Here is a 17,108-nt window from a genome sequence, read left to right as displayed (position 1 = left end):
CTGCACGAAATAAGTTGTGCGTCCGCTGAAATTTTACTTGAGCCGGTGGTGCACCCTTACCCACTGCTATACCTTTTAAAATATTAATGACAAATAAAATGTTTCTTTAATATTTATTGACGATAAACGTGTCAAACGTTTGTCAACGGATTTTTCAAATTTTATTAAACACTCGTGAACTCCATGCAAAAACATCTGCCAGTCGTCTATATTGTGCATTGTTATATTATAAACGTGCACAATAAAGACATCTATGTTTTCTCAATTCAGTGTACATTTGGACTCTGTAGTTGGAAAATCGTACTTTACGTACATTGAATGTAGCATGAGGATGAAGCATATATTTTGTGGTGATTTTATGCAGGAACATGACTTTCAAACTGTGGTACAAGTACCACTGGTGGTGCTTATGTTGCATTTAGTGGTACACAGAACAAGTGCTGCTACTTGTTTGGTAAATACAAGAAATGAGAATGTTTCTTTATGTTGATTTTGTTTTTTATGACATAACACGACAAACTGAGTTACTTTTTTAAAATGATCCACCAAATTTAGTTAAGGTCTGACTGTAATCGTGAGAACAGCTTTTTGATCAAGAATTTTTATTTGTTTTTTTCTTATTTAGTGAGATTATACTTGCCATAGAAGCAGAGACTGTATCAGCCTTTTTCATATCTGTGTAAGCACGAATACTTATTAATTAAACACTAGCTCGAACTTCAAAACGTCGCTTAATTACTATGGGAAAGCCAGTGGTGAGTGGCTTTAGATGAGCCAAATGATCCGGTTCCTACAAAAAGAGTCGGAATTCCCCTGCGTGAGATTAATGCAGCTAGTAAACAGCGCCCCCCTCTGGCGGAGTTGTGTAAACAAACTGCAAGCGGAAGTTGATGTGTAATATTTAAACTACATAGGACTACTGGTTTAACGATCTGGGCGAGTTCATGTTCCTGTCATTGTCTGTTTCTGGACTGGTTTCGTTTTTCTTTCCAGCTTGACGTCCAGAACTCTAAGGTTAGTTGACTAAGCCTGGTAAACATTTGCTCCTTACACGGGTAAGTTAGCAGTTAGCAAGCTGACGAGTAACTTAGAAACAAACTGTTGTACTAGTCTACTTAATTTAGCTCTAAGGTTAACTAGTCGACGTTTTGTTGTTCCTCATGTCCAGATTAAGTGCTGAAAAGTTATTCTTTAAAACCAGTGACGGATAAGAGAGACGTGGACTGACAGAAGTTATTTTAGGGCTATGAAAGCGTCAGAGGTCAGATGAGAAAGTCCAGTGTTTAGGGTTTTGGAGGCCAGGGTGTACTGCTCATATGTAATCGGAGGTGGGGCTACAGAAAATCTCTAAATACTATCAAGACTAACTGGAAGTTCAGCCTATGAGATGACAGTTGTCGTGTCTTTCTCGGTAAGTTGACTTCTTGTTCAGTTTCTTTGTACAGAGATCAGTGTGATCATAGCAGGAACATGTAAACCAGTCGCTGTGTTTTCACACATTTAAACAGATGGTCCATTTCTGAGGAGCAGTAATAGGGTTTTATTTGTTAATCCCAATCTAGTATGGAAGGTGAAATAAACTTTGTGTGTAGATTTGCAGATATTGTTTTTTAAATATTGGCTTTGTTTAAATATTCTTCATATTTCTTGCAGATTTGATACTCTTTGGTTTCATAATTAATGCCTTGTACTGCACTTTTTGGTCAGCTGAGGTAGTTTTTTATGTGCTTTAAACACATGACTTGATTTTATACTTGATTACAAACTACTGCCCTTATAAGAGCTCTCTGTTAGGGTGTTAAGCATGTGTTTTTCTGTCTCTGACTTTGAGAAGAAGCAGACTTTATTTAGTGAACAACACTGTTTGATCCAGAATTTATACCAGGTAAATTTATCATTCAGAGTTTCTGAGTTTGGACTAGTTTCGAATCTTTGTTTGATAAAAGTTTAGTCAGGTTTTTCCTTTTCTTTGGCTTTTATATTTAAGAGGAACCAGCTATGCTGAAGTAGCTGAAATTCCAGTGTTATGTCAGAGTTTTGTGATGGAGAAATGTCAGTCATCATTTTTATTAGAATGGTCCTGGGACAGTTTCACAGAGTTTCATGTTTCATCAGTTAATATCAGTACTTCCAGTTAAAGAACTGGGCTTTAAGCCATAAAAAGTTTCTGTTAACAGGTGATTAGAAATAACCCAGCCTTGTGAATCCTCTAAGCTTTCTAACATTATGCTGTCCATTTATTGTGACTAAATGCATTTACAGTCAAAATTCATAAATATACAGTTTTGCAAACCTTTTTAAAATAATTTTTACTTTAAATTGTTTTTACAAATATTCAAAGGGTGGTAAATGATCTTGGACTTCAGGTCTTTTCACTTGTCTTTCATCTCATTTCCACCTGCTTTAAATCATTCCCCTATTTTTCTGCTCTGGGAAATGATAACATACAAATGCAGGAGCTGCGCAGTAGAAGATAGCATCTACTGGTTATGGAAATCCAAAGCACTCCCACTCTTTTTCCACAAGGGAATTTTATAACCTAAAAGAAGTAAGGTATGGAGAAAACTCTTCAGACATTTCTAAAAGCAGGCAATTTTACACGGCAGACAGAACATGTAGAATAAGTAATATCTCAAAGCTTTCTTCAACACCTAGTTATAGACCATGAACATGAAGCCCTGCAGTTTTCAAGTAAAAAAAAAAGTCAGTTTATTCCTGGTGTTGGTAATCAGGTGGAAATATCTGACAGAATTTCCATGTGTTTCTGGTCAGAGAACTCAAGAGTTGGGAAAACGTATTATTTTGTTCCTGTAATTTGCAGGTTGCCCGTCAGTGACTGTGAGGGCGTTTCCTCCCACTTGCATGCTCTAATTTTTTACTCTGTGATTTAGTTTTGGCTTTCCATGTTTAAGATAAAATATATAACAAAGCAGGTTTTGTTCTTTTTTTTTTTTAGTTAATTCACACGTTAAGTCTTAGCCATCGACCAAAGACAACCTACAACAAATATCAAGCTGAGTCAAGGGTTTTCTGCCTCATCACACAGTGGAACTGCCACCTCTTCGGTTATTAGTGCTTCCACAACTGTCTCATATTAATTATCTCCCTCTTTTTGTATTACGACCCTGATAATAGGTGCTTTCCTTTCATTTTTGGTGGCCTGATATCCCTGCTGGATCTCTCTGACTTGATTTTGCTGCAGCAGCGGACAGTACTGTCTGGTATCTTCCACCGTATAATGTGTGACAGCAGTTGCTATTCGAAATTGCCTTTAGTAGTAGAAAAAGTAGTGCTGAGTAGAGGCGTTTCTTTAGAAATAAAACCTGCAGATTTGTGGCAGAGCGCCTCCTGTCAAGTAAATGTTAGTGCCGCTTACTTCATCCACCAGATGGAAGTAAAAAGAAAAATGAAGATCACTTACACCTTAACATTAAACGGACACAGCGTGGGCTAAAAACGCGTTTCAGAATCCGATTTGAATCTATTTATCATAGGGCACCCGAAATGTGTACGAAATGTGAGCGTGCGAGGAAGATGTGTGCAGCGTGTTGATAAGAAGCACGGTTGGGTTAATTATTCATGCATTCCTGGCAGTAGATTTTCAAGAATAAATAGTATTACCATGTATTTTGCAGCTATCATGCGGAAAACTCGCACTGACAGCTAGATGGCAGTGCAGGCGTTATTGTTAGCAAGAATTCATATAATCAATGCAAGTAAAAGTCTAAACAATGTTACAAAGTCAGCTATTAGGTTCTCACAACATTATGGGGAGCGAGTTACGTGCAGCGCAAAACAAACGTGTGTTGCTTGACTGGTAGGACGTTGGCAAAGACATATCTTCTATAAGCGTTCACTTTCTATAAATACCTTCTACAGACTGCAGTAAAAACATTTGTATTCAGCAGGTGAATGTGCTTTCAAAGCTTCACAGAAGACAGATTTGGGGTATTTCATTCATTGGAAAAGTTTACTTGGGAGAGGCAAAGCATTGTAACACAGGAAGAGAGGAAAGCATGCAGTTATGTTTTTCTTTGTCATTTTTCACCTGCACACAGTGTAACAAACATTTAGTGATACACTTATTTTGTTTTGTTTTTTTAAATGCTTTTATTTCAGTCCAACTGGCCACAAAGTATTGCGGTGAAATGTTTCTGTTGGTTTTGCACAGTGGATCAGCGTTATAGTGCAGGTATTTGTAATCTGCAAGTGGATTTTACCTTCTGTAACCATCTGCTCTGCCTTGCTAGGCCCAACAAGACAATTAGGAGAAAACACAAAATCTAAAAGCTCAACTGTACCAGAACCAGTACATTTGCTTTAAAACCAAATGAAAGAGTGCTGGACAGTATTTGTTGCTGAAACAAGTTCCATAAAAAAAATGTACACTGATAAATTTATTGATTGTCTTTTTTTATTTTTTAAGTTGGACAAAACATCCACATTTAGACGACCTTTTAGCATTGGTATCAAGCATACTGCACGTCTCAAACCTGGTTCCTGCACCTACAAATGTCAGTATATTCCATTTTGGATTTTATGTTATAAATCAGTACAAAGTAGTGCATAACTGTCAAGGTAGATGATGGATGGTTTTAACCTTTTTTTTTAAGTAAAATTCACAATGGTGTGCTTTTGTATTTAGTCTCCTTCAGTCAGTACTTTTATAGAATCAACTTTTGCAGACAACTCAGTGAAACATGGTGGTGGCAGTACCATGCTGTGGGGATGCTTTTCTTGAGCAGGAATAGGGAAGCTAGTTAGAGTTGATGGGAGATGGATTGACTGCTGTGTTGGTCTATTTAAATAAAAAATAAAATCAATTGCAGTTTGAGGTTTTAAGCTGACAAATGTGGAAAAGTTCAAGGGGTTTGAATAGTTTTGCAAGACAAAACAAACGGTGCTAACAGTGTTAACCTCCGTTTTCTGTTGTTTTCCTCCACAGTTTGGTGCAGCATCAGTTTAATGGGGAACAATGGCCCGCATCTCTTTGGACTATCCAAACTCTTTACCAGGAATACCTCTCAGTGTGCTGTCAGTGCCCATGGAGAATAAATACAAATGTCAGCAGTGTCTCCAGGTCCTGAGGAAACCTGTCCAGGCTCAATGTGGTCACCGCTTCTGTGTGCACTGCTTCAAACTGCTCACCAGGTAGACCGAAGGTCTTTAGACCACCTACAAGCTTGTGAAGTGTAACTCCCCCCCCACCCCACACTCTCTGCCAGCTTAATGCTTCCCCTTCTTAGTGGATATGCCTCAGCACATCCCGTGTTCTCATCTCTGCTCCAACATGGATTTGCTTTTTGTACGTGGCATCGTTTTCTTAACGCAGACTCATTCCTCACATGGTTGGACTCTTTAAATCTGATGAATCACGAGGATCGGCTTTGCTGACTCATTCCAAGGTGTTCATTGTATTCTTTTCGCCTGTTCTTTTGCTTCTCACCCATGTAATAGTTGCTCTCGAATACATCAGTATTGATTGGTAATACATCACTTTATGTTTAGAGGTACCTCAGCAGTATAGCTAAACATAAAGTAGAGATGAAATGCCACAGAAAATTATACAACTTAACCACATTTGGAAATGTTAATTAAATCAACCATTTAAGCCATGATTTATTGGTGCAATCCTGGAATGTTTTAACAGCTGAAACCCTTCCCTTGAAACTCCAGTTTTACAATGCTTGTGTTGTCAATGGTCATTTATCACATGACATTTCCTTTTGAACTGATGGTGTGTTAGCCACAAATTCCAATTGTCTGTGTTTGATATTTGATTTTGAACTCAAAAATCAAATGCAGTCAGTGTTCTTCTGCTCTGGATGTGTTGCTACAACTTTTCTGTTCGCTTCTAATCCATTTGTTAATGGTTTTTCTACTTGAACTGTGATCCATGTTGGTCAGGGGATGACTAAGGCATCACGTAATAGTTGCTGTTTTAACAGGCAAATTACAAACCCTTTGTTTTTGTTAGTGCCGGTCCAAAGCCTTGTGAAGCCTGCCGTCAAGAGGAGATATATGAAGAGCCTATGTCCATTCTGAACAGTAATGAGGTGAGTCTTAAGAAAGGGGAATTAGAGGGCTCTACAGTGCTTTGCAAAAGTATTTATACCCCGTGTTGTGCTGTCACAACTATAATTTTAATTAATTTTGTTCGGTAGACCATGTGAGAGACCAAAACACAAGTAGTTCGAGGCAAGCGAATGCCTTCAGAATTCACCTGATCAGTAAATAAGAAGACAAGACGTGGGCGCCCACCTAAACTGTCAGGCCGACCAAGGAGAGCAGTAATCAGAGAGGTGGCCAAGAGGCCCATGGTTGCTCTAGGGGAGCTGCAGAGATCCACAACTCAGGTTGGAGAATCTGTTGAAACTATTAGCAGGATACTCCACAAACGTGACATTTATGGAAGAAAGTCATAAGAAGTCACATTTAAAGCCTTAAGCCATGCAGGGGACACAGTAAACATGGATAAATGGGCTCTGGTCATATGAGACCAAAATGTAGCTTTTTGGCCAACATAGGAATGTGTGAACGTTACCCTGAACGGACCATCCCCACTTTGAGACGTGGTGGAGGAATCATCATGCTGTGGGGATACTTTCATTCAGCCAGAACAGGGAGCCTGGATGGAGTTGATAGAAAGATGGATAGAGCTACATGTGTTGCGAACCTGGAAGAAAAGCTGTTAGAGAGACGTTTATGTTCCAGCTGTGCAACAAGCTGGAACATGCAGCTACAACTACAATGGTTTTAATGTAAATCCCAAAGAGAGTCCGTGAAAAGGCTTGACATTGATGTTCCCAGATGATCTCCATCCAGTGTGACTGAGCTTAAGCTGTTTTAAAACAAAGCAGTTGGTAGACATAGCCTGAAACACTGGAAGCCGTAATTGAACCATAAGTGGACTCTACAAAGTATCGACTCAGGGGGACTGAATACAAAAGTATGTGTATGTCTATTGGGGTAAAAAATTTGGGAAACAATAATTTTCCAACCTCTTCAAAATTTTGCATCCCTTTGTGTTGATCTATCACATAAAATATTATTAAATGCATTGAAGTTCATTTTTGCAAGGTGACAAAATGAAATGTGAAAAAGGGTTCTGAGTACTTTTGCAAGGCTTTGTACGTTGTTCATTTAAAGTACAGGTGAATGTCTGACCACAGCCTGAAGGGGGTTTCCATAACCACACAATGAAGCCCACTCTGTGTTCCTGTTAGTTCAATCTGCGTCTTTGTGTCCACTGAACACTTTGTTCCTGCCCCCTCCCTCGCCCTTGTCCACCAGGCATTTCCAGACAATGCAGCCGGTCGAGAAATAGCAAGTCTGCCTGCCAGGTGTTTGAACCAGGACTGCAGCTGGACTGGATCTATAAAAGATTATGAGGTGAGGTGTTAAGTTGAACTGCTGTGTTCTACCTTTGAGCTCATGTCAACCCTCATTAATGTGTCAGGTTACCCAAGGTTAAACAGTAATCGGTGCTTTATTTCCCCTATGTGTCAAGGTGACCCAAACAAACTATCTTTGGGCTTTTCTCTCCTTAATAAGCTGTGTAAGCTATGTTGCTGCTGTTTTATTTTTCATGCTCTGCAGCTGCTGTAGGGAGACAGGAAGTGAAACTAAACTTGTGGGCTGGAAAGTCCCTACGGTTCTGAGCAATATTCACAAACAGCTCAGTGGAAAGTACCATTCGCAAAGCCATTAAGGGTGGTGGGATCAAGCTGACTGTAAACCTGTCCAGATTATGAAGCTACAGACTAACAATTAGATTTTGTGTAAGAGTAAGATTAGATGGCATTAAAGGAAGGCGATTAGAAAGGTCCCTGTAAATTATGTAGACAATATATATAAAGTTGCTGGTAATCATCCTCTGTCAGCAGTTTGTTTATACTGTAAATATGTCTGCTTGCTAGGAGATAGTTAGTGGGCTGCTTTATGAAACGAGATCCTAGATGAACGTCAGTTTTGTGCAAGGGGGAGTTTACCAGCCACCGCGGTCACATTGAAGTGTAATTCCTGACTGCGTAGGGAGATCTTCTGCCTTTTCAGATGATGTGTTGGCAGGTTCCATGTGTCTGGTTTGGTGTCCCAACATTTGCATGCTGTACAAAACAAAATGTAAGTTCCTCCCAGAAGAAGGATGTGCTGAATGAAATGCGCCGTTGGTTAATTATTATTGTTAAACAAGATTGCTGGTTGAAACACCCACATATTATAATAAGCTGCTCTCTTAGTCACTGTCATCTGGAAAAACGTGATTTTTTCCCCAGCTGCTTTCTGTACGCACCCTGGCAGAGAAGGCGCTGCCGCTCTGGAAAAAGATGCTAATTGTGGCTAATCGCTTTGTTTGAGTGTCGAAGCAACAGCAGATTTCTGAACACGAACCACTTTAAGATGACTCATTTTCGCTTTGGTTTTGGATTTATAGTTTGGAAGATTGAAAGTGAGTGTATTCAGATCAAAATAACAAGCAAACAAAACATACCTGATGGTTTCACTCGCCCCCTCACACATGGTGTCCCAAGTCATTCAGAGAGGAATAAAAACCGACTTCCTGGTTGAAGCACCTCCTCCAAGTTCTGCCCTTTCCCTTGTCACTGTTTTTAAGCGTAATGATGTCGCCAAATGCTTCACAGATTTGAATTATTTTGAAAAAAATAGCTTATTTCTGTGTTGCATTTTTCATTTCTTCTTTTATGTTTCGGCACTTCTCAGCATGCTTGTATTCACAGTATCCAGTGATTTCCGGTCTTCTTTTTATAGCTTTTCTGTTGTTTGCTCTTTTGTGGATCTGATTATACAAAAAAGCCTTTCATTCTCTGATTAGGTTACAAAAAACACTTAAGCTTTACAATGAAAACACTTTAGTCTTTTTTGACTTCTATACAAAAGAAAAAAGGCAGCTTTTAAAAAAAAAAACAACAAAAAGAAAGGTTTAAAATGCTTACACACCCTTTACCACACCTGCTCCTTTTAAACACAGATCATGCTATGTTCAGATGGCTTGCAAAAGATAAGTCTGAGAGTCTTGTGAACTGAGAAACAGTGAGTTGAAGAGCAGAAAAGCTTGACTTGAGTAAGAACAGCTAACAGTTCACAGCAACATCTAATCACCATTTTCTACATCTTTAGGCCCAACACGAAGGTCGCTGTGAATATGAGAGGGTGCAGTGCGAGGCCTGCCAGGCCTCCATCCTCCTCAAGGACAAGGACAGACACAGTGAGAGAGAATGTGAGGCAAGAACTCTCAACTGCAAATACTGCAAAGTTACGTTCAACTTTAAGGACATTAAGGTGAGAAATGTGCAGACGCATGCGGAATAAAGCAGTTTTCTGGTGTTAGTTTGCAAAGATGAGCGCATTTTATATAATTCTGCTTTATGAAAACAATTTCAGGCCCACGATGAGATCTGTCTCAAGTTTCCCTTACAATGCAAAGACTGCGGCAAGAAGAAGATCCCGAGAGAAAAGGTTAGAGCTGTCATTGAAGTTTATATAGAAAATTACCAGTCTTACAAGCCTTAAATTGGAAATATACCATTCAGGCCCATGATGAGTGTATGCAAACCTCTGAAAGGAACTATCTAAAGCTATTAATTTAATAAACGTTAATATTTCTGGTCACGTTAATAATATCTGCACATTACCATCAGGCACTGAAGCAGAATTCTTGGTTGATACTTGGTTTACTGAATAGTGAAACCTATTGATGTCAAAATGATACTCTTCCTTTATCTTACCTGTTAGTTTCCTTCTGACTGAGCATCATGTAGTTTGCTTTTACTTTTACTCCTGAGGTGACTCACTGGCTAACTCTTTAATTTTCTTTTTACTCGCTCTCTCTTCAGTTTAATGACCACATCAAATCCTGCGCCAAGTCAAAGAGTGCCTGTCCATTCAGTGATGTGGGCTGTAAAACTGTGGTATGTGCAACCAACTACTGCGTAATGCCTGACATTAGTGTCAAAAGCTGTCTCAGATTAGCACAACTGAAAACTGGTGAAAAGGGCAAGAAAGTACGTCTAAGTAAAACATGATTTTACCTTCAAAAGCACAAAAAATGTACATGTTTGTAAGTTTATTTTTTATTGTTAAAATTAATCCATAAACAGATACCGGAACTGAAAATGTATTTTGTCAAATACTGATGTAACTGATGAGGTGACATTAACACCCTTTTGAACGTTTCTAATAGTAAGTTCACTAGAGTTCAACCACATTTTCTTAAAACCTGACATGGGATGAGAGTTTCAGATGTTTATCATACCTGCTGTCAAAGTCTTGAGGAAGTTATGCAGATGGTAATTTCTTCAAGAAATATCAGCTTTGCATCAAATTCATGAAATAACACATGATTTGTGGATAGTGTAGAAATCAAAGAAACGTTAATAAAATGCAACAACACAGTTTTAAAAGTCTTTTATATCTGCCAAAACTAAGCTTAATCTTTCTTCATTTTCTCAGATAGAGAACGGGAAGCTCAGCGACCACGAGCACAGCAGCACCATGGAGCACCTGCGTCTGCTGCTGCCGATGGTGCTGTCAATGACCCGTACACAATCAGAGGCCCTCGGGTCTGGGGAGTGGCAGGAGGACTCTGGTTTCGGTCTGTACAGAGCTCCTGAAGAGGGCAGTGGAGCTGCAGCTTCAATGCAGCCAGTAGACATGGAAAAAAAAGTGAGCCTCTGTTCCATCCTTTGTGACTTTTACTGATAGATGCAACTAACAGCACATGTACACCACATGTGCTGTTAGTTGCATCTATCAGTAAAAGTAGGCCACCTTGCTTACGCACACCTTTTGAGCTCTGCCCACTAATTTTCTATGGGACTGAGATCAGGGCTTTGTAATCGTCACTAGAAAACATTGGCTTTGTTGTCATTAAGCCTCCTTGTGAATAATTTGCCGTTTTGCTTAACAAGATGTCTTGAGATGTTCCTTCCTCATGATGCCATCTATATTGTGAAGCGCACCCATCCCTGCCCCTCATTGTGTCCTCAGGCTAGCAAGCTTTCCCCTGTTTCCTCTGAATGTCACATTAGAAAAAAACTAATCATTCTGCTATTTAGCAAATTCAAAAAATAATAATAATCCAAACTAGGGGTGCACCGATTGCTGTTTTCTGGGCGATCACTGATTACCAATCTTCAAAAGGTCTGACCTGCCGATTCCGATTTTAAATTTTTTTTTATAATTGACACTGTCAGGTGTTATAAGGTCAAAATGCACCTTTAAAGTTCCAATCTTATTTCATTCAAAAACATTGAACAATACAAACCTGCTTTAACTGCACATGACACAGTGCTCTCAAATATAAATGAAACATTTAGAGCATTGCTGTCCAATTAGTCTTTCATTTTTCACATTTTAAAAAGAAAAAAACTTGCACAATAGGTTAGACAAGTTAGACAAGATCGGCGGATAAGATCGGTTTCACATGTAAGTATCGGCCGATCTCTCAAAATTAAGGAAATCAGGGCTGATCGATCAGCAGGCCGACCGATCGGTGCACCCCTAATCCTAACTGGCCTAAAATGGGAAATGTTTAGTTTGATTTAATGTCAGTCAGTGAGGGGAAAAAACCTGTCTTTATTGAGTCAACATAAATATCTGTTTTGACTTGTACTTACAGGCATTATATAATCAAATATTGATGCTTTCCTACAGGTAAATGCTTTAGAAAACATTGTGTGTGTCCTGAACCGGGAAGTGGAGCGCAGTTCGCTCACCCTGGAGGCTTTCGCCCACCAGCATCGATTAGACCAGGAGAAGATCGAAAATCTGTCGAACAGAGTGCGACAGCTCGAGCGAACGGTGACCATGAGGGACCTGCAGCTGTCTGAGAATGAGCAGCTGGTGCGGGAACTTCAGCACTGCACCTACGATGGGATATTTGTCTGGAAAATCACTGACTTCTCCCGGCGCAGGCAGGACGCCTTGGCCGGCCGAACGCCTGCGATGTTCTCACCTGGTAAGATGAGATTCGTAATCACCAGGATGTGATCTGACCTCATAGAAAGATTCTTTGTGATTGTGACACAGATCATGTGCTTAGTATGATGTTTCTTCTGGCTTGCACAGGAGGGAGATTCCACTTCTCTTCTCGTGTTGTTTTTTGGGGAGGTTCCCTCCCTCAGTCTCATGACATTTTCAGGGTTTTGTTTTTATTCTGAATTCTTTTTCTTGCCCTTTGCAGCATTTTACTCCAGCAAATACGGCTACAAAATGTGTCTCAGGCTTTATTTGAATGGCGACGGGACAGGAAGGGGGACGCACCTCTCCCTATTCTTTGTGGTCATGAGGGGCAAGTGTGACGCTCTGCTAAAATGGCCCTTCAGTCAGAAGGTATCACCATTTAAGAATCCTTTTTCCATCCGTGTTAACCAACATCCTCCTGGCTGGATGTGAAAAGCTGATTTTGTTCTCCTCCTTCTTGCTTTCCACCCAGGTGACTCTGATGCTCCTGGACCAGAACAACAGGGAGCACATCATCGACGCTTTCCGACCCGACATCACATCCACCTCCTTCCAGCGGCCGATCAGCGAGATGAACATCGCCAGCGGCTGTCCGCTCTTCTGTCCGCTGGCCAAGCTGGCAGGCAAGAGTCCATATCTGAGAGATGATACGATATTTATCAAAGCCATCGTAGATCTGACAGGCTTGTAATGTGCACTGTGGAAGTTGCACGGAAACCCTAGGAAATAATAGTAGGAATATTATAATAATATATGGATAATAACACCTATACGTTATAGATATAAATACATAAATATTATAAAATTTAACTGATTCAGACAACATCTAACTGGCAATAACTTATTATCAAATATCTTTATATAGTTTATTATAAATTTATAATTATAATATTTATGTTGAATGTTTTTGTGTTTTAACAAAAAATGTTTTTTTATGTTTTCAGTATTTTGCAAGTTAATATCTTATTTTGAAATTACTCGTAGAAGGTTAAACTTTCCTCAATAACAGGAAGGCAGATTCATAACCACAAAAATCAGATTATCTGCACAAGTGGTGTAGAATCTCCCACATTTTTGGGGTGAAATGTTGCCGGATGTTTGAGATGACAGAAGGTGCAGTTGTTGGCACTGTTGCTTGCAGCTAGAAGGTCCTGAGTTCGAATCCTGTGGCCTGAGGTCTTTCTGCAGAGTTTGCATTTTCTCCCAATGCATGGGTGGGTTTTCTCATTTAAAGTAATCATCTCTTATTAACCATGGTTTTTGCTTTCATTTTACTAATACTCTGTCTTTTACCTAACGTTTTCCATTTTAAGAAGATTTTGGTAGTAAAAATCCCACCCTTAAAAAATGTAGGTCCATCTGTGGCTGTCCATCTGTGGACCCTACTTTGGACACTCCTGGTGGACCCAAACTAAAAACATTAAAATATGTTTCCATCATTGAAAAATCAACTACAAATGTAACATTAAATAATAAAAAAAAAAACATCTGAAATATCTACTTAAAAAAAAACAAAAAATCAACTTGGCGTATTTGGTATTTGGTTGAGGAGTCGCAGGTTTGATGTAAACATGTTTCCTGCAGTTTTGTGGAATATTTTTGGTGAATGTGCTTTCAGGATACCTCAGAATGTGAGTTGTACATTTTTGTGTACAGCTTGATTTGTCAAAGGATTTTTGTTTGTTTTAAGCGAATAATTTTTCTATAGGCCGACATGTTTTTTCAACCACAGCAGAACATTCAGGTACAACTGTTAAAATGTGGATTAAAGTTATGATCATTTTTTTTCATGATGCATTGAACTCTGTCTAGAGACATGTAGTTTACCCTACTTAAGCTATAGAAAGTTTTGTGTTTTAGGTTTTTTTCTGTTTTTATTTATTTTGGTTCCAGTACATCTTTGACCCATAAATATTTCAATGGATGTGAAATTATACTATATATATTACTTATATTATTTTATAAGACCAATATTACTGCTCTAAATAAAAATGCATAATCACAAAGACAACATAGACAATATTATAGCCAAAAGTTAAAATACTTAATTAACTTAAATACTTTATCTGGCTCACTTGCTGACGTTAGTTAGTATTTTAAATATTTTCTCAATCTCATGTTACATTTGTGGAGTAGGCTTTATTGATTATTAATGTTATTAAATGTATAACTTCACTGGATACTTAGAACTGTGTACTATAGTGGTATAAAATAATTTGACTAACTAAACACACTGAGTCATTATAGCTTCTGGCTCTCTGTATTAATACCAGGGATTTTTATTTCACAACACTGCTTCAATAAAAGACTATTTAAACCGTTATGTTCTCTACATGCCTTTTATACAGTATCCTAAAATACATTTATGACACAAACACCTTCCTTTACTTCTAGATTAGTTTGGATTTTACGTATCTCTATTTGACAGTGAGATTATTGATCAATAACTGATGCTTTTAGGTTAAATGAGTTAAGTCATAGTGAACCTATTTCAAATATAACCTTGGCACTACAGAGTCAGAATAAGACTCTGGTTTCTGAGAGCAGCTTCTGTATCAGTTCTCAGTCATCTGAGTGTTATCGGTTTCCCTTTGCAGGTAATTCCTGTAGTCGCAGTGTGTTAACTCCGTTTTACGCTGCTGACCGTAAATGCTGCATCGGTTAAAAGACGTGGAACGTGATGTACGCTTCTATTGCTTTAGGTGGCCGCACAGATGCCTGTTAGGAAAGTCCTGTGTTTATTTACCGGAATTGCTGCAGCGTAACCCTCAGGCGTCGGTCTATTTGAAAGTCTTTTTAAGTCACTAAGGATGAAAATGTCCACGCAAAAAAAAAAAAAAAATTATAAAAGTTACAAATGATCGCCTCCAGTCACAAAGCTAACAAACATTTAACAGTTTTAAGGCTTCCAGCTCTTTCAATGGCTGTTTAAATATTAGCATCGTGTTCTCAAACTTGCTAATATTTCAATATTTGATTATTTTAATCTGGACTGAAGTTTTAGAGCAGCTTTGGAAAGTACTTTTGCTTAATGACTCAAGAGGTTAGTAAATTATAAATCTGACGTATCTCAAAATGAAAGTTAATATTTTCGCTAATCATTCACATATTTAAGACTCATTTGATTTAATTTTCAAGCTCCCTTACATGTTATATGGTAAATAACTTATTTTTGGTGCTTTATTCTCATAAATAATGTTAGTATCATGTAATCAAACTAGCATTACTCATATGTTGATACTGATTGATAGAGATTTACCCTGAAAAACTGAAAAAATATGAGAAGTTAAGACATTTTAATTTGGATGCTACATAAGAAATAAAAACAAACCAAAGTCTGTAAGATTTATTTCAAGAAATCTCCCAGCCTAAAATTGTTTGTTTAATCGATAATAGGTTTTTTTTCTGTATTTGTTTAAAAAAAATATCAACAATAACATAAAAAAAATCTAACATTTAAATGGTTAAAAACTTTAAAATTGTTGAATGTTTGATAGTTTAGAGCAAGGCTAAAATTGTTTTGAGTTTTATGCAGAAGATATTAAGAAAGAAAATATCTTACTTTTGTTTTTGTTTTGTTTTTAGTCAATGCTTAAAGAGGGTAACAATTTGTTTACAATGTGCTGATCTTGTACTAAATTATATACTGAATTCCAAAATTTGTCAAGCAAGACAAAATATTTTGCCTTCTGCGCTAACATGGCAAAAAATGAGGAATAAGTGGACAAAAATGTCCATATTTTTGCCTGTTGCTTGAGCTGAAAATTGAATTGTTCTGAAACTGATTATTAATCAGCCTGGACCGTATAAACTGCATCTATAGATCTATTCCATACAAAAGTGTGATTAGAATCTGCTTTGATCCTGTAGAAAGTGTGATAATCTGTGTTTGGATTTTGATTCATAAAACTGTTTCAAATGAAAATTATTTAGTGTGTGCTCTTTGTGTTTTCAGTGTTGTTTTATATTTGTTGAACTTGTCAAGCCTTTAAAACTGAAAGCCATGCTGGTGGTTTAGTGTTTAAAGTGCAGATCAACTGAAGCAGCTGTGAAAATGCGAACCTTGTTCACACTGACCTCCTCTGAAACAAAGGTTGTTTCTGTTTGAATCTTTAGAAACTAAATGGTTTTTGTAGCAATCAGCCAACTTACATCATGACACTTCTTAAAAGCCCAAAATTAGTTTCACTTTTAACGTCCATAAGTGTGTGAAGACGTCTGACCAGCAATAAAAAAAATACAATTTTACTTTTGACATAAGCCAAAAATACTTATTGTTTGAAGTCTACTCTGACATGTTAAAGCTTTAAAATATATCTTCACAAGATGAGCATAGTGTCACAGTGTTGGTGTGGCTTCATGGATCTGCAAACAATGATCCAAATTATTATTTATACCAGAACCTTTCGGTGTTTCTCCAACAGCAGTAATCCTAAAACTATCTGAGTCATAATTTGATCTCAACCACTTTCTGACTATTTGTCTCATTCAAAAAAAAAAAAAACAACCATCAACCTCAGAGGACTAAAGGCAAATTAACTCGTACTCATACTTGTCGTCTTTCACTTCACCTGGGACCGGGTCGCGGGTGCCGCAGACTGTTGCATGCCCAGAGTGACGCATGGGGGTGGATCAGTGATGGTTTGAGCTGCCATATCATGGCATTCCCTTGGCCCAATACTTGTGCTACATGGGCGCGTCACTGCCAAGGACTACCGAACCATTCTTGAGGACCCTGTGCATCCAATGGTTCAAACATTGTATCCTGAAGGCGGTGCCATGTATCAGGATGACAATGCACCAATACACACAGCAAGACTGGTGAAAGATTGGTTTGATGAACATGAAAGTGAAGTTGAACATCTCCCATGGCCTGCACAGTCACCAGATCTAAATATTATTGAGCCACTTTGGGGTGTTTTGGAGGAGCGAGTCAGGAAACGTTTTCCTCCACCAGTATCACGTAGTCACCTGGCCACTATCCTGCAAGAAGAATGGCTTAAAATCCCTCTGACCACTGTGCAGGACTTGTATATGTCATTCCCAAGACGAATTGATGCTGTATTTGCCACAAAAGGAGGCCCTACACCATACTAATAAATTATTGTGGTCTAAAACCAGGTGTT

The 17,108-nt window shown here is 38.3% G+C and overlaps 1 protein-coding gene across 3 annotated transcripts; it reads left to right on the top strand.

The window, feature by feature from the left end:
• Nucleotides 1-862: 862 nt before the first annotated feature.
• traf2b (Tnf receptor-associated factor 2b) lies at nt 863-15,907 on the top strand. Of its 3 annotated transcripts, none has more exons than XM_047373197.1 (11): nt 863-1,014; nt 4,946-5,151; nt 5,978-6,056; nt 7,294-7,392; nt 9,139-9,300; nt 9,403-9,477; nt 9,855-9,929; nt 10,471-10,683; nt 11,674-11,977; nt 12,203-12,351; nt 12,455-15,907. In XM_047373197.1, the coding sequence occupies exons 2-11, from the start codon at nt 4,976-4,978 to the stop codon at nt 12,671-12,673; spliced, it is 1,551 nt and encodes a 516-aa protein (XP_047229153.1). In that variant the 5' UTR covers nt 863-1,014; nt 4,946-4,975; the 3' UTR covers nt 12,674-15,907. The 3 variants fall into 3 exon arrangements, with proteins under 3 accessions (XP_047229153.1, XP_047229154.1, XP_047229155.1); XM_047373198.1 differs by lacking the exon at nt 863-1,014 and adding an exon at nt 1,102-1,411; XM_047373199.1 differs by lacking the exons at nt 863-1,014; nt 4,946-5,151 and adding an exon at nt 5,169-5,405.
• Nucleotides 15,908-17,108: the final 1,201 nt, after the last annotated feature.

The sequence above is a fragment of the Girardinichthys multiradiatus genome, chromosome 8 (genome assembly GCF_021462225.1).
Source record: "Girardinichthys multiradiatus isolate DD_20200921_A chromosome 8, DD_fGirMul_XY1, whole genome shotgun sequence".
NCBI lineage: Eukaryota > Metazoa > Chordata > Actinopteri > Cyprinodontiformes > Goodeidae > Girardinichthys > Girardinichthys multiradiatus.
This window is presented reverse-complemented; position numbering and strand designations above follow the sequence as displayed.